The sequence below is a fragment of the Filicampus tigris genome, chromosome 22 (assembly GCF_054856515.1).
Source record: "Filicampus tigris isolate MCC_2025a chromosome 22, RoL_Ftig_1.0, whole genome shotgun sequence".
In the NCBI taxonomy this organism is placed as follows: Eukaryota; Metazoa; Chordata; class Actinopteri; order Syngnathiformes; family Syngnathidae; genus Filicampus; species Filicampus tigris.
Window position 1 is genome coordinate 10,643,438 of NC_141238.1, and position 24,749 is coordinate 10,668,186.

General features: G+C 42.0%; 1 protein-coding gene across 11 annotated transcripts in view; it reads left to right on the forward strand.

The window, feature by feature from the left end:
* Window positions 1-854: 854 nt before the first annotated feature.
* LOC147126990 (uncharacterized) overlaps window positions 855-24,749 on the forward strand; it is a 31,260-nt gene continuing 7,365 nt past the window's right edge. For 8 of the 11 annotated variants that reach the window (XM_086022119.1, XM_086022121.1, XM_086022123.1 and 5 more), the window contains exons 1-2: window positions 855-1,735; window positions 9,313-9,387. In XM_086022119.1, the coding sequence (XP_085878245.1) occupies window positions 1,597-1,735; window positions 9,313-9,387 (214 nt within the window). In that variant the 5' untranslated portion in view covers window positions 855-1,596. Of the gene's footprint in view, window positions 1,736-9,312; window positions 9,388-19,431; window positions 19,789-24,749 lie in introns of those variants that run through there. The other 3 variants (XR_015084670.1, XR_015084669.1, XM_086022117.1) reach the window with 3 other exon arrangements.

The following is a 24,749-nucleotide window of genomic DNA, read 5'->3' on the forward strand; positions in this document are numbered from 1 at the left end:
AAAATGCTGTTAATCCCAATGGATTGTTCTGTGTGTATTAAGTTAAATTGATTGGCATTTTGAGTTCAAAGAAAAATTAAGTTTAAATAAAATACATTCAGGGGCGGCACGGTGGTCGACTGGTTAGCACGTCCGCCTCACAGTTCAGAGGTCGTGGGTTTGATCCCGGCTCCGGCCTCCCTGTGTGGAGTTTGCATGTTCTCCCCGTGCCTGCGTGGGTTTCCTCCGGGTACTCCGGTTTCCTCCCACATTCCAAAAACATGCATGGTAAATTGATTGGGCTGTCTAAATTGCCCCTAGGTGTGATTGTGAGTGCGGATGTTTGTCTCTGTGTGCCCTGCGATTGGCTGGCAACCGATTCAGGGTGTCCCCCGCCTACTGCCCAAAGACAGCTGGGAGAGGCTCCAGTACGCCCGCGACCCTTGTGAGGATAAGCGGTATGGATAATGAATGAATGAATGAATAAAATACATTCAAAATACTTCATTTTTTATACATTTTTTATTTTACAAAGAAATCGTAATCGTAATCATAAAATCGGGTTTGAGAGAAAATAATCGTGATTTCTTGTTAGACACAATCGAACAGCCCTAATTCGTGGGTTCCTCTCTTGGTACCGTGTCTGTTGAAGCTTTTTTTTGGTTTTTTTTTAATGCTTTTTATTAACTTTGAACATTGAAACTTACAAACACTCACAGAGGATAATACAATTTTGGTAACAATATGTAAACTAAAATAAATAGTATAAAATGCGTAAGCAAAGGGGATTCCTAAGTAAAAACAAAAACTAGGCATTTCCATTCAAAAACACAAAGGAGCATAAATAAGGAATCCAAATAAAAAAAAAGGAGCGAGGGCGTAATATGAACACCTTGGCAATGCTGGGGCACCTAGAGCCCTGCATCAAAGTGTACCAAGTTGTTGAGTGCAATGGAAATACACATTACATGTCACTGTGAAAATGGTGTATGTACTGATTTATATTGTGATATACTTATCACAAATGAAATATATAAAACTCGTGTGAACTGTCTGGAGTTAAGCTGTACGCTTCAAGTAATTGTTTTTTTTTTCCAGAAAAGAAGACTGATATCACGGGCTTGTCGAACCAGAAGTGACGTCACGTGAACGCCATATTGGAATTAGAGGACGCAGCCGATTGATTTGTACGCGGACTGCTATGGTTAGATAGAAGCATTGTTTTTGGTTTAATAATGCTTCGTTATGACGTTATTGGACCGACAACTTCGAATGTGCCAATCTGTTGCTAACTTTACCGGACTGCTATAGTACTTGTCCAAATTCGCCACGCAGGCTACATGAGGAGGAGCCTTCGAAGGCTTCGAACTAGGACCCAGCCTGTGAATTTGGACACAGCCAATGTCGAACGCACCGCAGCTTCCACACAGAACGTCCACCACTTCTTTAAAGGACTGCGACGTCATTGTGTCCGGATAAACTCGACCCGGCCCCCGTTGATGCTTCTTGGCCCAGTTAGCTTATTTAGCTTAGCTCGCTAGCCGCTAACAAAGAGAAGAACGCGACACATCGTCAAGCAGAGATAGAGTCCAAATTTGTTGGGATTGTCGTGTGAAAATGGGTGCAGTGACGACAACAAAATACGAGGAGGAACTTTGTGGAGTAAAAGAAGAGAACGAGCAACTTCAACTGTTGGGCGAAGTTTGCAAGCAGCCTCGTGTCAGCCAAGCAGCAAGCAGCCTCAGCCACCGAGCAGGTTTGTTCACCTCATTTGCTTTGGAAAGAACGACTTTCTATCGAAAAAAAAATGCATCGTGGTTTTATTTCAATGTAATCTTGTTTACTACTGTATAGTAATGATGGTCAGCTGTAGGGGTGGGCAATATAGGCGAAAAGAAATGCAAATTTTTCAAAAAACTCTTAACTCTATAACTCTAAAAAATATTTTAAATCTGCACTGGGAAAAATCGAAATCTTGCCAAGAACATTTGTCTTATTTCTAGTTAAATATTGTCGATGTGCTTAATTTTAGACAATATAACTTATAACAAAAATTACAGAGGGAAATCCCTTGTTTCAAGACATCTTGAAATGATCTTTTTTCTAGAAATATTTTAGATGAAATAAGATTTTTGACACGTCATTATGTTTTTCTGCTTTTTGGATGTAGGTTGTATTAGGGCTGGGCAATATGACTGAAAAGTATATCACAATATAAATGTTTCATATTGGTCAATATCGATATATATTGATTTTTTTCCTTTTTTAAACTATTGAAAATAATGACCCAAATAAAAATACATTTAGGTTATTTTATTTTAACATAGTACTTATCCTTTAATAAGAGGTCAATGTAACTATGAAAGAGTGAAATAAACCTGTCGATATAAAGATGAAATAAGCTAAATTTTAAAGATAATGTGCTTAGAAGGGCTGAGAAATGTTTGAAAAACTGTTACAGTTTAAGTATTTCATATCAGTCAATATTGATAATTATTGATTTAGTTTTAAACCTTACCTTTAAATAACAGTCAACTGTTTTTTGTACATCGTTATGTAGTGTAATGTGCAGTTTGTCCTCCATTAGTGCATTGTAAATGCTTATTTGCATTAGGTCTACCCCAAAGCAGTTGTTGACACATATATTAGCCTTCATTCAATGTTCATTCAGTGTTCATCCAATGTAAGTGTACGAATACTCTCTTGCAGTGCATACATCATCGTTCACCAACCGTTTTAGGGCTACTTTATCTTTTTAGCGGACTCATTATTGCCATAGTCCATTCATATTTTACTTGCTGGATTTTACCTTGAGTGCGATGCCGGTGTCGGATAAGGCTAACTAAAGCTAGCAGGTCAAAGACAAGAACTCCTCTAATTTTACACCATGGCTCCATCCACGGGTTTTTAATAGGGTTATCATACATAATATAATCATGCGAGTACGGCGCTCGCTCGCTGGACGCGAGCATAGCGCACGGCCGCCGGGCCCGCGGCCGTACGCTCGCGGGCCCGCCAGAGTAGCGCACGGCCGCCGGGCCCGCGAGCATCCTCCATTGAGTTAAGAGCTGCTTCTTGTTGGTTTAAATGCTTCTTCCTCGTTGGTTTAAAAGCTGCTTCTTCTTTGGTTTAAACGCTTATTCTTCATTTTTGGAGGCGGAAGTGCGCTGCCTACATCACGCACCATGCTGCGATTGGGTTTGTTTCCCCTTTTTCTATCGAACGTTTTATCGAAGGCATTCTGTATTGGTATCGATCACGTGTCAATCGTGATACATATCGATATCGAATTATCGGGCCAGCCCTAGGTTGTATGGTGAAAAATTTTGTTTCAAGAAAGAGGCCAAACTTGAATTGAAACAACACAACCTTATTGAAACTGCAGGTCAAAAGCTTGTCCCAAATGAAAGCACAGCATCATGCCATATTGCAGCAATTGATAGAATTCATATTAAGAGTGACATGCAATGATGTCGGTGAGATCATACTTCAATGGAACGTACATGCCATTATTAAAGTTAACATAATAATATGGTGTAAAATCCACACAATTTTCAGTATCCACAAAAATATGTGCTTGTGCAAGGTGAGGAATCTCTACCTCATAAGATAAATACTGTTCATTACAACCAATTGTTGAGAGAGGTTGGCGTTCAAAAGAATACACTTGATTCATTTACAATGATGTTTTTCACAAGTGCGAACTCTGGGGTATGATTTAAAACATTAGAAATAACCAAAGATTTTCCACATGTATGTTTATTTCCGTGTTGCACAATCCACCGGGCAGACACTACATGCTCAATGCGTTCTATTCCTAAGAATTCTTTTATCTTTCCCCCTACTTAGTGAACATTTTTCACCTCAGATGCTGGGCCAATTTCAATTTCATTACAAAATAGATATGAATAAAATAGAATAAAAATAGATATACAAAAAATCAATATGTGATGTGATTTTGGTGGCCTAAATAACACCCATTAAGTTATTGAGCAGTAATACCAATGAAAATAAAAAAATAAAAAATTTAAAAATTACATGAAATTGTAATTTTATAATATGAGAGTTGTAGTAGAAGCTGGTAGTCCCCATCAATATATGTGATTTTTGGAGGCATAATTATGTACACCCATGAAGTTATTGAGCAGTAATAACACCCCAAAATGAAAAAAAAAATTCTGAAAATTACATGAAATTGTAATTTCATAATATGAGAGTTGTAGTAGAGTCATGTAGTCCCCATCAACATGTGATGTGATTTTGGAGGCATAATTATGTACACCCATAAAGTTATTGGGCAGTAATAACAACGACAATTAAAAAAAAAAAAATTCTGAAAATTACATGAAATCGTATTTTCACAAAATAAGAGTTGTAGTAGAAGCAAGTAGTCCCCATCAATATTTGATGCGATTTTCCTAATTTTGTAATACCATGAACTTATTGAGCAGTATTTAACAACAAATATTCCCCCCCCCCAAAAAAAAAAAAAAGTATTTCCATACTATAAGAATTGTAGTATAAGCAGGTAGTCCCCATCAATACGTGATGTACTTTTGAGACCTAATGATGAACACTCATGAAGTTATTGAGTATTGATACAAACTCCCTTCTAAAATCTCATTCGTTTTATTCCCGAAAATGAGGGTTGTACTGTAACCAGCTGGAGATCTTCTGTGTGTAACCATTGAAGAAACACGACAATAAATAATAAAAAATGTTTTTATTTTATTATTAATAGTTCGTCTTTATTTCGCTGCTTGCTACTTGTTGACGGTCCCAGGGAACACTTCTCAGCGGATCCTGTTGAAAAAGCACAACCGCAGTGTTGCTGAAATTACAGTTGTAGCCCTTCGGCTACCTTACAGAGAGTGGACAAAGCCATATTTGCGTTGCAATGACGTTGCATTTTGGAGTTATTGAACAGACAACCCCGAATGTGCCAATCTGGTGCTAACTTTACCTAACTGCGGACAAAATGTCTTTCTAATGTCTACACACAATCTGCGATGTGCGTTCGTAAACAGATAAAGTATACAGTTGGAAACGTCTAATATATTTTCAGTATCTTTAAAAAAATTAAGTTCTATTAAAAGAGTGCGCGAAAGAAATGAGTGTTGTTGAGTTGAGAATAACATTTCACCACAATCCGATTCTGAAAAAGTTGTAGTAGACGCACGTAGACGGCCGAAGGACGATCCTCGCAAAAGTAGCATTAATGTTCGTTATTTTATATTATTTTTTCTTTTCTAACTCAGAACATACAAACACAACAGTCAGGGGGGTGGCAAACATACAGGCAAAGAAATACATTACAGAAATATATTATAAGGGGGACTTCCGGGGCAGTGCCATGTGAGAACACGTTTTGGCTGAGCTCCTAGCTGGAAATGTGATTTGTGTAAATATCCACCAGTCTGACCGCATGAGTGTTACGGGACTGTTTGTGAACACCCAGTGCTGACTTTACGAACGTTTGGAGTTCTTCGCTGTTAAGCTTCGTTTGATGATGAATACTCACCAAGCCAAGGCTAGCACAGATGCTAATGCTGCGCCACCTGACGGGCAGGGTGCTAACCTCCGAGCGATTGCTAGCTTGAGGATGCAGCTGCTCGATAAGACGGAGGCTCAGTCTGCTGAGTTTCGGACTAAGGTGGACAACCTCAGGGCGGAAATTAAACAAGCTTATGATGACGCTACTGCAAAGATCGAAGCCCTGGAAACACGTTTTGTGGTGCTGGAGGCTACTGCCAGCAGCCAGTCGGATGGTATTGCTGCGATGGAGCGTGAGCTGGCTGAAAAATAAAAAGGGAGCTTGCGGCTCAAAAGGCTCGGAACAAAGACATGGAGGCTTGGTCGCGCAACTTGCGTATAACTGGAATAAAGGAGGGAAAAGAGGACGGGAAGCAATTCACGATTTTATGTCTCTGTGCCTGCGGGATGCATATGACCTTCCCAAAATACCCATCTTGGATATTGCGCACCGCACTCTACGCAAGAAAAGTGAGAACGGACCACGGAGAGCTTTCGTCGTCAGATTCCACTATTTCCAGGAAAGGAGGGCTATCTTCAATAAAGCGAGAGAGGGGATAACGGCGACCACCGGAGATGGCGATTGTATTCGAGTGCAACAGGACTTCACACTGGTAGTGGCCAAACAACGGGCCAAATTCAACGAGGTCCGGGGCTGAGGGTGTCAGTTTCGGCTTGTGGTATCATGCAGAACTGAGAATAACAACGCCGGGTGGTAAACGTGCAAGTTTTAAGGATCCAGCGGAAGCCAAGGACTTTATGCGGAAGACCCTTCAATCAAAGTAGTGGTGGCGGCAGCCCACTAGGCAGCGGTGTCTTATTGCGTGACCCAGCATTACTTGGACTTTAATAGATTGGAACTTGATGGACTGTACAAGGGATCAAAGTTTCGTATGTATTTCTCTTTTCTCTTTATCTTGGGTTCTATTTTGTTCCCTGATGGCAACTACCGTATTTTACGGACTATACGTTGCTCCGGAGTACAAGTTGCACCAGCCATAAAATGCATGGTAAAGAAGAAAAAACATAAGTCGCACTGGAGTATAAGTCGCATTTTGGGAGGAAATGTATTTGATAAAATCAAATCAACACCAAGAACAGACATGTCATTTAAAGGGCCGCTAATATGACCTTTGCAGTGACAAAAACAAACATCCTCTGGACTCCCTAATACTGTATCAAAACACTTTTTCAAGAAATTCCTCCTAGTTGTCGAATTATAGTCTCCAATAGGAAGGTCACTGACAGCCTAGGATGAAACGAGCAGATTTTGGTGGGCGTGGACAAGGCGCAACCGAGGCGCGGCTAAGACACTTCCGAGGCGTGGCCAAGGCGTGGCCAGGGCATGCCTGCTCCACGTGCTTGTTTACACACTGAGTCTTTAACGTCCGCACTTAAAGAAATACAGTGATCCCTCATTCATCGCAATTAATGGGGGACAGAACCCGGTGCGATAGGTGAAAAACCGCGAAATAGCGTCGGACGTCGCCTTCACACATATGTTATTCCTGCACTTTAAACTTATTCTATTTTATTTCGACCACTTTTCCGGTGTGCGACTCCTTCCACATTTTTCATCCCATTGACTTCATTCAAGTTTCCAAACATTCAGAAAATTCATGCCTTCCGGGGTAGTATTTTTTTTGGTTCCCCAAATTTACAGTTTCCCCAATATTTCCAGTTTTTCACCCAAAAAAACCCCCATTCATTTCCAATGGCATATTCAACATTTCCCATTTCCACCATTCCAATTTAAAATTCACAAGATTCAACTCATTCAACTCACATTGGTAAAGTTTTTCAACACACCCACAATTCCTACTTCCCAACTTATTCACCCGTAAAAAAAAGACAAAATTCCACCATTCATTCCCATTGCCATATTCAACAATTCACATTTACATCATTCCAATTTGAAATTGACAAGAATCATCTCATTCAACTCATATTGGTCAAGCTTTTCAACACACCCCAAATTCCTATTTCTCACACATTCAACTCATTCACCCTTAAAAAGCCCACAAAAATTCAATTATCCACCATTCATTTCCATTGGCACATTCAACTTTTCACATTTACGTCATTCCAATTTCCACAAATTAGAGTCATTCAACTCATTCAGCTCACATTCAACTTTTCAACACCACCAAAAATTCCTAGTTCCCACACTTTCAACTCATTCCCCATAAAAAACCCACAAAAATTCCACTATTAACCATTTATTTCCATTGGAACATTCAACTTTTCAAATTAACACCTTCCCAATTTCCACAAATTCAAGTCATTCAACTCATTCAGCTCACATTCAGCTTTTCAACACCCCCAAAATTCCTACTTCCCACACATTCAACTTAACAAACCCACAAAAATTCAACTATTCACCATTCAATTCCATTGGAACATTCAACTTTTCACATTTATACCATACCAATTTCCACAGATTCAAGTCATTCAACTCATTCAACTCACATTCAGCTTTTCAACACCCCCAAAATTCCTACTTTCCACACATTCAACTCATTCACACTTAAAAAAAAAAAAAAAAAAAAAAAAAAATTCAACCATTCACCATTAATTTCCATTGGCAGATTTAACTTTTAGCATTTACACCACACCAAATTCCACAATCAAGTCATTCAGCTCACATTCAGCTTTTCAACACCCCCAAAATTCCTACTTTCCACACATTCAACTCATTCACACTTAAAAAAAACACGAAAATTCAACTATTCACCATTCATTTCCATTGGCAGATTTAACTTTTCGTATTCTCTGTATTTATCCGGGCTTGGGACCGGCACAATAAGACACTGGCTTGTGCCCTCTTGTGGCTGCATTCAACAGACAACATATAACTACTGTTAAAAATGTCAACCATTTCCTAAAACAAGAGTGTTGCAAATGATGCTGACAAAAGCGCTGCAATCGTGTTTGGCACAATTTGTTCACGTGGTGTTGCTGTAGATTTTTCGCTGCAGCTCTTCTTATTTTTGACTTGAGCACACACTGTACTGCATTTTCCAGATTTTTAAAAATCAAATTTACTCAAGAGACAAAACGCAGGCGTCCATCGCTACTTTCGGTGACTTAAATATCTTTTGTTCAATATTTCTCCTTGCTTCAACGCATGTTGGAGCTCCGCGGCCTAGTTTATCTTAGATTATCTTAGTTTGGCTTAGTGTATTTTAGCTTGCTAGCCGCTAATAAAGAGACGCGTTTGGAATCAACACATCGCTCAGCATAGATCAAGTATGAGTGTCAAGAAATTATGTGAAAATGTGCGCAAGAAATACAGCAGAGTATGAGGAGGAACAAAAGAAGACAACGACAGTGATTTCAAGAAATCTCTGATTGGCTCACACAGAGCAGGTTTGTTAACACCTCGATCTTACTCTCTATTGTGTACGAAGCAGTTTTACAACATTTCTGTGTTTGTTTTTAGGACTGTATGATGTTACATTGAATATGACTTGGTCCGTCTGTCGGTCCCCCCACCCCACTCCAAAAAAACACTTAAATGGGCACTTGGGTGAGCTTAGCACTTATATAATAGGTTTGCATGTAAAAATGACATCAGTACCAAAGTGATCTGTCAAAGTATAAAAGTGTTCTGCACAATAGTTTGGATGTATTGACATAAAACGTGATCTCATCATGATCACCTCCACAAAATCAAAAATACAGTGGCGATTGCTCCTCCACTTCCACAAGCTGAAGCGGACATGAGCATGAATGCGCACACGAACCCCGACTGGTTATATTTCGGACATTTAGCGACGCTAAACTTGTGTCAACTCTCAGGAGGGAGACTGCGGCTTGCAGCGAGCAGCAGTCAGATTGGAGCTTTACACCCCCCTCTTGCCTCCCCGGCTAAAGGTAGGAAAAGAAGCAGTGTTTTTTTGTAATTTATTTATTTATTTTTATTTTTTGAGCAAAGAAGCAGTGTGCGCTGGTCCCAGCCTATGTAGCTCTGCTGACTTCCACATTTCCTCATTCTCATATAAATCTGCCACGGAGAGGTTAATCCTTTTGATATGTTGGGCATTAGTAGAGATGTCCACATCAATTTTGGTGCCAATCAATCGCCGTCTTTGGACGTCATAAGCAATGAATGAAGTACGATGATTTCCAATAGAGCGTTTGGAATCGGTTACTCCCGTGACTCCGGCCGAACAAGGATAGAACGGTAGGTTGAACCATTGGCCTAATTAACGAGAGGCGTTATTCATGGAGTGCCTTGTTTCCTAATTTCTCCAAAATTAATGGATAAAATAGAAAATGGCAACTCTTTTCATTTTCCTGATCAAAACATTTATAAAATGAACTTGTTAGTGGAAACATGGCCATCCTGGCCCCACCGTCCCTTTAACCCATTAATCCCAGGAGCGCATAACCGCATTTCTACCACTGGAGCCGGGAGCGCTGTTGCATCTTTGTACCCTTAAGGCCCTAATACACCAAAACGACGTTCACCAACAGTGACAGACACTTACCCCCTGTGGCGTCCGGCCGGCTGTCGGCGCGTCACGCTGGCAAAACACACCGCAACGACAGACAGCGACGCTGATCATTAAAATACCATCTGCGCATGCATAAGATTTAATACCCTTCCATACCATCGGCGGCGGTAGTCACCATTTCTCGTTAGAAGACTCCAACCGGAAAGATGTTGGCTGGGGGCTGATTATGATAACGTAAACAATGCATTCGGCTCTATTCTTCGCTCACGATGAACTCCCACACGAAGTAAACCATCACGTTCTTGACACGGTATTGTGAAATACTTACATTGTCAACCCTCGCTCTTGTACTTGTAAGAAGATTAAGGCAGCGGAGGCGTGCTCACTGTTTTTCTGCCTTTGTCACTTCACGTTGGTGCTCCGCGCGCTGATTTGCTATCTAACAGCCAATCAGAGTGACCAAATGTCATGACTGGCGACGCCGATTCAACATACGTAAACGCCCCCAAGACACTTACAGACGGGTTACGACACTACGACGGTGGCCACTAAACCAATCAGACGGCGCTTAAAGACGCAACGACGTTTAACGAACTCAGACGTCGGTTTGGTGTGTCAGGGCCTTTACAGCCGGGAGAGCGTATACGTCTTTTTCTATTTACTTAATTCTCGGTCTCTTAACCAATGAAATGCATCAGAATAGACAGTTGACAGTGTCGTGAGATGTCGGAGGATATCCGGAATTTTTTTGAGCAGTAATAGCGGACGCCGTCGTTCGCGAAGCTCTAAAATGAATAATGGCAATGATATAGGCAACGCGATTGTGGATTTTGAACCAGTAGAACCAATCGAACGTGATATATATTTAAGATATATGTTTGTCGATAATGACAATATTGATGTCTTTGTAACAGAAAAGAGGATGGTAATTACCACTCGATTTTTAAAAAATTAAACTTAGTGCTTCTCTTGCACTGATACTTTATTTTTACCTCTTCAATTGAAATAGTAAAGGTGAATAAACTCGAGTCTGTGGGAAAGCCACATGTCTAAGCTCTCAAATTATTTTGGAATTATGTTTCTGTCTGCTACAGGGGCTGAGATATTAATTACTTTGTAGGTGTTGAATTTCTGGGAAAACATCAGGTTTTCAAGAGTAATTCCAAAGATGACCGACGGTTTTGGGGAGCTGCTGAGCCAGATGCTTTAGGCCATAATGGGTTAAAGAGACAATTGATCCGGCTGAACATTGGCACTTATATGTATGCATGTAAAAATTACATCAAGACTCTGTAGTGATTTAATGGCTTTTTTGGGATAAGATTTACGACAAATTGGCACGCCCCCTTTTGGAGCCCTGCTTGCTATTTTTTCCGTCTCTGCTGTCACAGCCGGGAAGCAAGCATTGTAATATGGCTTGGTTTGTCAGTTTTGTTTTGTGAAAACGGCGACCGATCACCACCAAAAGTCAAATGCACATTACTACGGTCCAGTTCAACCTGTGAAAATATAAAAGTGTTCTGCACAATATTTTGTATCAAATGTGAGCTCATATGAGCTCATGACCACTTTCACAAAATAAAAAAATAAAAAACGTACCAGTTACTTCTTCACTTACACAGGCTGAATCCTGGATCCATGTGGTGAGGTGGTGGGCCACTCCCGCCCGCTCCAGCTTATCTCCCAATAGGGTGGGCTGGATGGTGTTAAAAGCACTGGAGAAATCAAAGAACATGATCCTCACAGTTCTCCCCGCCTTCTCCAGGTGGGAGAGTGATGTGTGAAGGAGATGATGGCAACTTCCACACTGATACCAGGCTGGTATGCGAACTGTAGTGGGTCCATTGAGGAGTTCACCACGGTGCGCAGGTGGATAAGGACCAGTCTCTCCAGGGTAGAAGTGGGCGATATATATCGTTATCGATATCATCGTCAATCTTGCTTTCACGATGTGTAATTTTACATTATCGAGTATTAATACTAAGTCTATTAAGTCTCGAAAAGGGAGTCGGCCGACTGCCGCAAAGTATGAGGAAATGTTGAAAAATCAGTGTGCATTGACGGCAGAGGAGGAGGAAGTGATAATCATTTGCCGAATCAAGCGGGCAGGACCCGGTCACGTGACTCTGTCCGCACTGCAGCGGAGCTGTTTCCTCCTCATTTCATGGAGGAGTGACGAGCGGGGATTCAGAGCGAGCCACGAGGCCACGTCATCCGTAGTCTGTAAATGGTTTTATAGTTGACAAGACTGACGTCGGTGGGAATAACATTGTTTGATGTGCTAAAATGGTCACCGTGAAGAGCAATTCTGTTGCACCACGAGCCGTATGGATTACGAGGAAAACTTGGCGACTGCGCAAGCACGCTAAACAAAAGCTTAAACACGCACACACACTCAGAAAACAGTCGCAGAGTTGAACCAACAAATATAAACACATGCACGCACACACACACACTCAGCACTTTAGCGAGCAAGTCAAACGTGACATCCTGGATGATCGGTTAACATTCAGTTTACACGCTTTTAGTCCGCATCATTCATAACTAGTCTGTATTCCCGAGGCATGTTGCACAAACTACGGCGGTTTATTAGTGTGACGCCAGCATACACCCAAACATGAATAAAGTCTAAAAGTCACGGGGATGAATGAGTGGGAAAATGCACTTTTCGGGAAATTGCAGTTTTGTTATTCAACTTTATTCTGAATACGGTGGCCAATGTATGAGAATGGGTGTTGTCATGACGACATCTTTTTTCTCTCTCGCTGGGTGGCACTTTATCACATGTCACACATCAAATACATTTTTTCTCATTCTGATTGCTGTAGTTAACACATTTGTCTCATTCTGATTGCTCTAGTAGTTGGCAGTGGTACACCAGAACTTACTGCAGCTCAAAATGTCATATTACTATGGAATAACAGCAGAGACATTTAAATGACATAAATATTCCCAAAAATCAATGTAAATCTATTAGGGCTGCCAAAATTAGTCGACTAATCATGACGACGTCGACGACTTTGATCGTCGACAATTAATTTTAATCGTCAACGCGTAGTTTTTTTTAATATTTATTTATTTGTCACATTATTTTTCTCTCGTGACAGCCGCGTCTCGCTCTTCTCCCACTGGCTGTTTTCCTATCTGCAACTCACATGCGCAGTGGTGGGAATCCTATCTAATGTAAACAGAAGCATTGTGGGTAAAGTAGTGTCAGGGCTAATTTGTGTTGGCAACAGAGTCCGAAAGTTACGGCGCATTTCACCAAATATACTCAATACAATGCAAACCTGCCTTTCATGGCAGCATGATGGGGATGCCGCATCATTTAAAAAGGAAGCAAGTTATGGCTTATGCCTGATTTCATATCTGACATAGGCACAGTTGTCTAGAAGCTAGCCGCAGTTAGCATACACACGGTACGGTGTGTTTGATGTAACGCTGTAACACAATGTCCTATTTGGTATGCTAACACATCGTAGCATCTTCTATGGATTAAGCAGCCATTATTCAGTAAACTCGTGTTTATTCACAACCAAAACTCTTGTGTGTTTATGCCCGTGGTGGACATCAAAGCAGAAAGCGGAGTGGAGCGTTCCATGAACTGGGAAATACCAGCACTCAACACAAAAACGACATATGTGCCACTCATCGTCATCACATACCGTAACAATAAAACCCATAATTAAGTTTGTTGGAATGTCCAAAAAAAAGGTATTCCTTTTTTGTTACAGGTGCATACCACATTTTGATTGTGGAGATCAATTTACTACTTTTAGATCATGCATACTAGTGAAGAAAAACAAAATCTTTTTGATAGTTTAAATTTAAGAAAAAAATTAAAAATCAATACAAATGTTTATTTTAGTTTTTCTTTAGCGCAGAGCATTTTTTCAATTTACTCCTCTGATTTCACTACCTTCCGTTAAAAAAAAAAGTCTTGGTGCCCAAGAAGAGTGAAATATGTACAGTGGTACCCTCTACTGACGAAATTAATTGGTTCTGGAAGAAATTTCGTAAGTAGAAAATTTCCTTAGTAGAGACGTGTTTTTCATGTAAATGCCCTAATACATTCCAAGCCCCCCAATATTCAGAAATAAATGTTTTATAAAGCATAAAAATGCATCAAAACATGTAACAAATACATGTTACAATAAGATTATTGCACAATAAATGAGAGTTGCGCATAATGTAAAAAACAAAGAATAGAGTAAAGAATAAAAATGGTCGTTTACCTTTTAATTGCTGTCCTCATCGCTTTTTGCCCTCTTTGGTTCATGTTCTCTCTCAGAAGTAGTTTTTGCCTGGCGTTTTGTCAAGAACTGATTTAATAACGTGGCGACTGTTAATAGATTACGGTCATATTCTTTGGTGAGAGCAACCAAACGCATCCCCTTTTCATACATTTCTATTATCTTTTGCTTTGTTTGTATGGACATTTATGAACAATATTTTTTTCTTTTCCTTGTTTCTAATTCACGTAAAACTATCGGAACGCCTCATGGCCCAATCGGCGAATGACTAGGACGCTGCATAGACATATCTATCACATATATGTCTATCTACCTGTCCATCTACACACAAAGACACATACGGTAGAGGTCCCTCAAGTTTTAATTTTGGTTCCATTTTAAAATGCACTAAAGAATTACAGCTAAAAAATTTAAGGCCAGTGTATCGCCATCAATTTAAGTCGCTCCCAATTCATGTCAGGAATGATGGCTTGAGTTGCAAGGTTTAATACAAGTTGAATGTACTATTGTCTTCATGATTACTTTGTACATAAAGAATTAAGCTGTAAGCGAATGATGGTTATTATAAGAGCAGTAGCTGCTGCTGCGATTTGCAGCAATTTATATATTATCTGATTAGTCGACTAATCGCGACTACTGTTAGTGATTAGTCGACTAGCAAAATAACCGTTTGTGGCAGCCCTAAAGTCTATACATAATTTTTTGTTTATTGTTAAATATTGTTGTAGAAGATCGTTTTGCCATAAGCTGTATTTAGCTATTTGAAAGAGATGTTGTTCACTAGGGATTTGCGCGACTAGTCGTTTAACAGTTTAACCGTCTACGATTTATTAAGCGTTTTGTATTTTACTAGTCGGTTGAACGCACCATTAAGTATCACACATCTTGTTCCACACGCCTCTGCCTCTGCCTCTGTAAACATGCCAAGCACCAAGAGAGAGAATTGCTCCCTCCCCCCCTAAAAAATCCAATTTTTTTGTCGTAAACGTTCATATTACATTAAAAATGCGACCTCTGTCTTGACTGCTGTATGAACACATACAGTCAAAGTGGTCCACATGCGCAGCAGAAGAGACGGTCGGCGTCACTCCAAACATTGTGTTTGCGGAAGTAAATGTGGTCCAGCGTGTCGGGGCATTTATACAGTCAAGCGATTAGGTAGCAGGTAGAAATAAATACAGTATTTGGGGGAAATTATGAGGCGAGGCTTTATTATCTCATTTCATGGAGACATCAATAACGATGACGTCACGTCATAACCGTGCGTAAAAAAATTAATCTATCTGAGCCGTGGCTGAATTACTACGATCCCCATAAATGTCCACTTTATGTTTCACGTTTCAAGTGAGATTAAATTAAAGTAAAATATAAAGTCAATAGTGTTACTCAAAACAACTTTGCAGATTCGATCCCCCGACCAACTCCCTCCGCCTGTGCGGAGCACTTTTTGGTCCCGGGATGACGTCAATGTCGGATATATACGACCTGGCCGTTCGGACCGCGAACGCATTGGAAAAGATCGGATATGTATCCGATCTATGACTACATATGAAAGCGACCCTGCTGGACTGGGGAGTCGGTACCATTACTCATTACATTATTCATAATAAATGCCATGCATTGCATTGGAAAATGTATCAGAAATGCATTTCTCTTTCAATTGCTCACCTTTATTCAGTCAGTTGTTGTTACATCAATATAATTTAAATTAACAAACTGTCCTGAATGTTTGGGCTAAAATAGCCCCTAAATACACACAACATTTGCATTTTAAACTTTGAATTCAATATGTATTCAAATACAAGTTTTCTTCCTTAAAGACTAGTCGAGTAGTCGCAATTAAAATTTGAGACTAGTCGGCGGGCAAATTAGTCGAAATTCCCATCCCTATTGTTCACATACGCTGTCTATCCACAATTGGTCTGTGAATAGAGTGCAGATTTAAAATATTTTTTATAGAATATCGTCAAATTATCGTTATCGAGTTTTTTGAAAAAATATCGAGATATATATATATATATATATATATATATATATATATATATATATATATATATATATATTTGCCCATATTGCCCACCCCTACTCCAGGTTTTTCATCAGGCGAGACATCAGCGCCACTGGTCTGAAGCTGTTGAGCTCCTTTGTTTGGGGGGTCTTTGGCACCGGCACCAGGCAGGATATTTTCCACAGCTGGGGGACTCTGCCCAGCTTCAGACTCAGGTTGAACTCGTGCTGGACAATTCCACACAGCTGGACAATTCCACACAGCTGGACGGCTTCCAAATCATACACGCGGACAGGACGCTGGAAAGTGGTAAGTTGAAAGGAGGAGGGCTGGCTGTGTGAACGATAGATGGTGTAATCCTGGGCACATCACGATTAAGGAGCAGCTTTGCAGCAGGGATATTGAGCTGCTAGCTGTTGGCATGAGGCCATTCTACATCCCGCGAGAGTTTAGTCATGTGATCGCAGTGACCGTCTACGTCACCCCCGCTGCCAGCGGACACAGCCTGTGATGTCTTGACTGCAGCCGTGAGCAGGCTACAAACACAGCACCCAAATGCCCTGCTACTCATCTCTGGGGACTTCAATCATGCCTCCCCTTACTCCTCTCTGCCTTCATTCACACAATATGTCACCTGCCACACCAGAGACAATAAAACACTGGACCTTTTCTATGCCAACACCAAGGAGGCATACACATCACTGCCCCTCCCCCGCTGGGCAAAGCTGATCACAATCTGGTGGCTCTCCAGTTTGTGTACAAACCTCTGGTCTGCAGGCCAGCTGTGACCCGCACGGTTCAGAGATGGTCTGGAGAGGCCGAGTAGGCCTTAAAGGACTGCTTCAACAGAACTGTGTGGGAAGTATTCAGCGATGCTCACGGGGAAGACATTAGTAGTCTAACGGACACTGTTACAGACTATATAAATTTCTGCATGGAGAACAGCATACCCACCATGACAGTAAGGTGTTTCTCCATCAACAAACCCTGGATCACACCAGACATAAAAGCTCTCCTGAAGGAGAAGAAGAGGGCTTTTGCGTCAGGCAACAAAGAGGAGCGGAAGACTGTGCAGCGCCAGCTGAGGAGGAGGATCAGAGAGGGAAAAAGGTCTTACAGGAAGAGGATGGAGGAGCAGCTGCTGCAGAATAATGCCAGGGGAGTCTGGAGGGGCCTGAAGATCATCTCAGGCCACGGACAACCCAAGACCAGGACTGGGGGGGGACCTGCAGTGGACAAATTAGCTGAACCTCTTTTTCAATAGGTTCGATCAGATGCCTGCCCCCACTCAGTCTCTCCTGCTGCAGCCTCCACCTACTCCTCCTTCTGGGTGTGTCACCCCCTCCACTCCCTTCTCCACAGTCTCCAGCTCCCAGCTACACCAGACAGCCACCACTCCCTCCTGCCCAGCCTTGGCCTTCACAACATCTCAGGTGAAGAACCAGCTGAAGAAGATGAAGGCAAGGAAGGCAGCGGGTCCAGATGGCATGAGCACCCAGCTCCTCAAATCCTGCGCAGACCAGCTGTGTGGAATTGTCCAGCACATTATCAACCTGAGCCTGAAGCTGTGCAGAGTCCCCCAGCTGTGGAAAACATCCTGCCCGGTCCCGGTGCCAAAGACCCCCCCACCCGAAGGAGCTCAACAGCTTCAGACCAGTGGCGCTGACGTCTCACCTGATGAAGACCCTGGAGCACTGTGAGGATCATGTTCTTTGATTTCTCCAGTGCTTTCAACACCATCCAGCCCACCCTATTGGGAGACAAGCTGGAGCGGGCGGGGGTGGCCCAACACCTCATTACATGGATCCAGGACTACCTCACAAACCGGCCACAGTATGTGAGGACACAGGACTGTGTGTCTGACGTGTTCCTCTGCAGCACGGGGGCCCCGCAGGGAACTGTCTTGGCTCCCTTCCTGTTCACCCTCTACACCTCGGACTTCAACTACAGCACCCCTACCTGTCACCTGCAGAAGTTCTCTGACGACTCTGCGATTGTCGGCCTCATCACAGGCGGAGATGATCGGGAGTTCACAGAACTTACTCAGGGTTTTGTGGACTGGTGCCATCAGAACCACCTCCTGATCAATGCGGGGAAATCCAAAGAAATGGTGGTGGATTTCAGTAGGCACCATCACTCTGCACCCGCACCAGTGAATATCCGTGGAACAGATGTTGAGAGAGTCTCAACTTACAAGTACCTGGGTGTTCATCTGAACAATAAACTGGACTGGAGCGACAACACAGACGCCCTCTATAGGAAGAGTCAGAGCAGACTGAGACTGAGGTCTTTTGGGGTTCAGGGGACACTCCTCAGGAACTTTTATGACTCGGTGGTTGCATTGGTCATTTTCCAGGGAGTGGTCACCTGGGCAGGCAGCGTCTCGGCCCGGGACAAGAAGCGGCTGGACAAACTGGTCTGTCCTGGGCTGCTCCCTGGACTCTGTGGACTCTGTGGACGACAGGAGGATGATGGCCAAGCAGTTATCAATGCTGGACAACCCGGACCACCCCCTCCAGGGCACCCTAACAGCACTCCACAGCTCCTTCAGTGACAGACTGTTACACCCTCGCTGTGCAAAGGAGAGATTCCGCCGTTCTTCTTGCCTGCTGCTGTCAGACTCTTTAACAAAAACATTGTGTAGTCTCTACAAACTGGCGGACATTAGTGCAATTGTGCAGTCCTGCACCTGAGCTTATATTGTGCAATACCCAACATTCCCCACTACTGTAATACCGTGCAATACTCAACATTCCCCACTACTGTTAGTCTAGTTTTATTTTTATCCAATGCTGTTCCTGACAGCACTGCAACTCTGTCACTTACTTGGAGTATTTTTCCTCCGTACTTTGTACAGGCTAAAATGAGTGTTCCTCATACTTTTTATGTAGATGTATGTTGGAGTATATACATGTGTATACACATATAGTAACTGCGTATATTTACATAGGTTTGATCCTGAATGTTTGCCGTTAATGTTATACATTAATGGCTACATTATGCCGCCGTTCCTGTGTGACCTATATCTTTGCTGCTGTAACACTGAAAATTTCCCCAATTTGGGATCAATAAAGGCCTCTTATCGTATCTTAAATCTTATCTTATCTTATCAGAAAGCCTTATTGAAAGTCCCTGTCTTGCCTTCTGCTCTCTCAAATCATCTCACGCTCCAGTCTGTGGTTTTCCTCAATTTTTGCAGGGTCTGATCATTTACCAGGACGGGCAAGAAGCGCAGTAGGCTCAGGACGAGAGATGCTGTTCTCACCGGTTTCCTCACTTGAAACGGGAAGAAATGGGCCGCTTCTGCTCCTGATTGGAGCATTCTCACTTGAAACTGTGTGAACATGTCCATCCAATGAGTAACAGGATTGATGTAGGTATCCTTCAAGTTCGATGAAATGAAACTTACCAGGACTGGCCAGGAGGAAATTAGGTGTTGGACACAAAAGCTCATACATGTCTCCAAATGTCCTGCTGTAAATTAAAACACAAGCAGACGAAAATGTGTCTTCACTGTTAGCCAATATAGGTCAACGATCTAATCAATGTATTGTATTTTACCATGAAAAGTTGTATTAAAATGTTTTAGATTCAATTATTCATCGTGCAATGCACATTCATCTAATCATTAGATTAGAAAAAAATATATTAAATTAAAATGATGTGTTTTAATACTATTATACTGATAGGAAAACAACAACTGCAGACATAAACAACACAATTCCGTGCTCCAAATACAAACAAGGCCATTTTGGCAGAGAAGAAAAGTTGCCACACTATCTTAACGGAAACGCCACACTTTGACAACGGTAGCATTCTACAGAGAGCAAAAGAAGACAGGCAGATGGCTCCTCCGGCCGTGGGTCGCTCTCGCTCTCCAGCACCGGGGGGTGCGCAGACGAGCTACCCATCTATCCACAGGGATTCTGAGCGAGGCCGGCCAGCCTCAGCCGGCATTCACTCCGCTCCGGAGCCACCGTGGTAGAGGCTGCAGGCGTGCCCCGAGGCAACCTGCATGGGTGACCCTGCTCGTATGCCTGTCTAAAAGCGTGAAGCCCTGCAATTCTAAGTCCACACGGCCTGTTACCCAGACTTTGTAAGCTTCCGAGACAACTTTGCAAGGACTCACCAGTGCATCTGCCGTTGTTGAAAAAGAACTCCTGGTTAACCTGTCCACGCATTGTCATTTTATCAAAGTTAGATGCCTGTTACCCAGACTTTGTAAGCTTCCGAGACAACTTTGCAAGGACTCACCAGTGCATCTGCCGTTGTTGAAAAAGAACTCCTGGTTAACCTGTCCACGCATTGTCATTTTATCAAAGTTAGATGCGTCTTCACTTGGACAGAATATTGACTGATTAGATGCACCCAGCTACAGTCCTGTCATCTTGGCTGCGAAAATAAATAAGCGCGGGGAGCAGTCACGTGATGTCCGGAGCTATTGTGATAGGCCCCCGACTTCTGAAGGTCCCTGGGCTCAAGCCCAGGTAAGCCCGTTGGTAAATGCGGCTCTGCCTGTTGCGCATGCGCACTGTCGATTGCGTAGGCGCTGCAGATGGTAGCTGCCGCTTGGCAGTGGACATACGCTTCACTAAACCATTCTTCTTGAATTACTACTGAATGGACAAAAGCTACGATACAGTATGTCCATCGACACTATACTGGACCAACACAGAACTAATTAGATCGTCGTGTCCGGATAAACTCGTCTGGATGCACGTTGAAACTTCTCTGGCTAACATAGCTTAGCTTGCTCGCCGCTAACAAAGAGACACGTGTGTTGTTAGCATTAGCAACACGTCGCTCAGAAGAGATCAAGTGCAAAGTGTTGTGATTGTCCTGTGAAAATGTGTGCAAACAAAACAGCAGATCTCAATTACAAACTTTGTGGAGCAGAAGAGGACATCAAGCAACGTCACCTTTGCTAATTGGAACCTCGAGTTGTCTTACACAGAGCAGGTTTGCTTTGTTCACTTATCATTGTCACATTGGCTACAGTCTCATGTTTTGAACGAAATCCTCCTTATTACAGTTTCGTTACATTTATTAGAACATTATTAAGATCCAATATCGGGTACTATACGCGTTAGGGCTGGATGATCATGGGGAAAAAGTAATAATCATGGTTATATATGTTGGGTTTTCCAAAAAAAATCCAGTTATGCAGTTAACCATCCTCTTCTTTATTGATCAACTCTCCTATATCTCCTAATGCATAATCTAGCCTAGCGCCCTCGCCTGGTGAACTCCACTACCTGCAGTCACATCCTGTTAGTTGTCATCAATACACAATATCCCCTCTTTACTTAGATTTAAACTTATAACTCTATAAGAAAATTAGAAACATTTCCCATAAAAGAAAATATACATGACTAGCATTTAGCACATTTTCTCAACTTTGAAACATTTGAAAACGTTTGTGAAACATATTCACCTTTGACATAACTAATCTTCTTACTTGAAATATCAATGTATTCTTCTCTATCAGATCAAAGATTTGAATGAGAGGCGCCTCACTTCGTTAGAATCCATGAACAACACAACATTTTCCTTCCTTTATTTTGTTAAACCACATTCACACCGCATTGAGCAGGGCGCTGTCATCAAACCCATTCATTGTGTATGTGGTGAAGGGCGGGTACCACGGAACGCTGCGGTGCCGGGTGGCGCGGCGCTGTACTACTGCCGCGGCGGCAAGATACCTTGTATTCATACATGTTCTACTCAAGAGTGTCGTCGCCGTGACGCCAGACAAACGTCTCCAATAGGAGGAGCTGGCAGAATAATCTAATGAGGTCTTGGTGGACTCACACAGAAAACGTGGCCAACAGTGAATTATACGTTTCCAAATACCTTCCAAATATTAAAATATGCCTTGTACAATTCAATCTATACACAAATACTTCGAAATTAACAAACAATATTGTGTATGTTGCAATATCCTATTCAGTTAAGACATTGAATGCATTATTGTGCCTCATATTACTGCTGTCTTTTTCTCATTTCCTGTTAAGTGTGTTGCTCATTTGTTTTATTATAAGGTATTGATGTCAATACATCTTGTTCTAAACAATTGTGTGTTTCAAATGTTTATAAATCAAAAACATCAATAAAGATCGCGACAAAAAAAAAAAAGAGGAAGTAAACAGAAAGCTGTTGGTTACGCATTGTGGTACATCGCACCTATAGTCAAGATGCATCTTTCATTGATGCAAAAGAAAGCCCTGGCCAATGGGCCAAATTTCTGTGGCAGTTTATCTGCCGATGAAGTCTCTCCTGCTTGAGCATGGAAGGCTCAGTTCTGATTCCCTCACTGTGGGTCTGAGTCAGAGACTCTGCAGGCTGTTCGATTGCCTCCCCATCCTTCTCAGTCCATGTCAAGCGTGTTTTGTCAGTTGTTTGTGAAGCAGCGTCCTCAGAGTGGTATTTTTTCACAAATGTGATGTTTCTAGAATACGTAGTTCCAGTTGGTTCTTTAACGACATCATTATTCCCGCCCTTCTTGATTACCTTGAATGCTGTCTTGTCGAATGTTGTGGAGAACTTATCTACTTGACCTTTTCTCAGCAGAACTTGATCTCCAACAGCCACGTCTGAATGTTTTGCTCTTCTCTTGTTGTCGGTGTAGAGTTTTGATTTTTCTTTATTTTCAGCATCTATGTCTCTTGTCTCAAGATCTCTTTGTGGTGCTGTTATGTCTGGGACTTTTCCACGTACTTTCCTTTTGAACAGTAGTACTGACGGACACTTTCCTGTTGTGGAGTGGTCGATAGATCAGTAGAATGCAACGTATTTCCGGAGTTCTCTTTTCTAGTCCAGTCCTTCAACTTGCGCTATGCGTATTTTCATAAGCGAAGCATTCTGTCTCGCCACCTCATCATTGGCTTGTGCCCATTTAGGTGTTGTTCTCACATGGTGTATACCATTTTCCGCACAGTAGGTCTGAAACTGTGTCGATATAAACTGCGGGCCACAATCTGACCTGTTTGTAATCGGGAGCCCGTGACGAGTGAAAATGTTCTCCAGACTGTCTATCACCTTGTCTGTGGTAGTTGATTGCAGGATTTCATCCTCATGATATCTGCTGTAGTAATCAACGACTGCTAGTATAGAGTGCCCGGTTGGTAATGTATCCAGCAGGTCGTCGGCAACATCTTGCCAGGGTCCATCTGGTAATGCTGTCAGACGTAGTGGTTCAGGTACATCAGGTCTAGGGCTGTCCCAAACGATTTTCTCCTGATTAATCCATCGACTATTTTTACGATTAGTCGATTAGTCTAACAGTTAATTTTTAGACTAACCTAGTGATTATTTTTTACTTGACAATTATTAATTCCAAAAAAACACTTCTGAAAGCTTATTTAAATTGTTTTTTTATTGAAGTAAAAAAAACTTGAATGAAGAGTCACATCTCTTCTAGGAATGCATCATGACGTGTGAACATGAATGAGGTATTTATTCATAACAATGTATGAACAGCCCAAGTAAAAGAATTAACAAAAATAAACAACCTAAAAAATAAATAACATCAGTTTGCTTAAACCTGAAACAGATAAAGCAGTGCATACTTAAATATTATAACAATAAAAAAGCACACATATATTAGTACAGTCACGGACTATGGTTAGCAGGCCAGTGTTTCCTCTAGGGTTTTTTTTTTTTTTTTTTTTAAGCAGCGGGAGCAGGACATCATCCTAAATACGATCTGCATGCTGTGCTGCCCCCAGTGCCCACAGAGAGCTTCCCGGAGCAGATAACTGATGTCGCGTGTTACTGTTTATAGGTACATAAAGCAGCAGAACCAACGTAACATTACCTACAAGCACCAACACAATTTGACTGGAGTGAAATAGCTCCGCGAACATTAGCTACATAATGCACAAAGTTGAACCACAACACGGCGTAACTTTGACTGCAAACCGCTGCTTCGAGAAATTAAACGTAACGATGCACGTTAATACGTCGGACACAACAGCATTTTCAGTAAAACCGGGGGATATTAGTTAATTAGTTAGATAGACTTAGGATACTCCAGCTTTCTGCTTTCTCTCGTCTTCCAGTAGTACTCCTGAGTGACGTCGCTTAAGTTGTTCGTTCATGGCTGATGTGCCATGATGTGTGGTACGCCAAATAAGCTTTACAGAGGGTGCAGACAACCAACTCACTCGACCTTTCTTTGAAGTATGTCTGTACTTTGGACGTTTTTGTCCGCTATTTTAGCGGTATCAGGCACCTCCGCCATTTCTACTGTGCGTGCTTGTTTACAACTGATGCAATGCACGTGTTGACATATTAACGTCATCGACACTCGAGCGTGCGTACGTGCCGACGTATTTTACATCATCGACACTTGACGCCGACGGTATGTTGTGCGTCCCGACGTATTTACGTCATCGGCCACGTCGACTATGCCGACTAGTCGGGACAGCTCTAATCAGGTTGTGAGACGACTTGAGATTTGTGATATGATTTCACATGTCTGTCTGCAACCCGATCCATTGCTGGCCACCACACTTT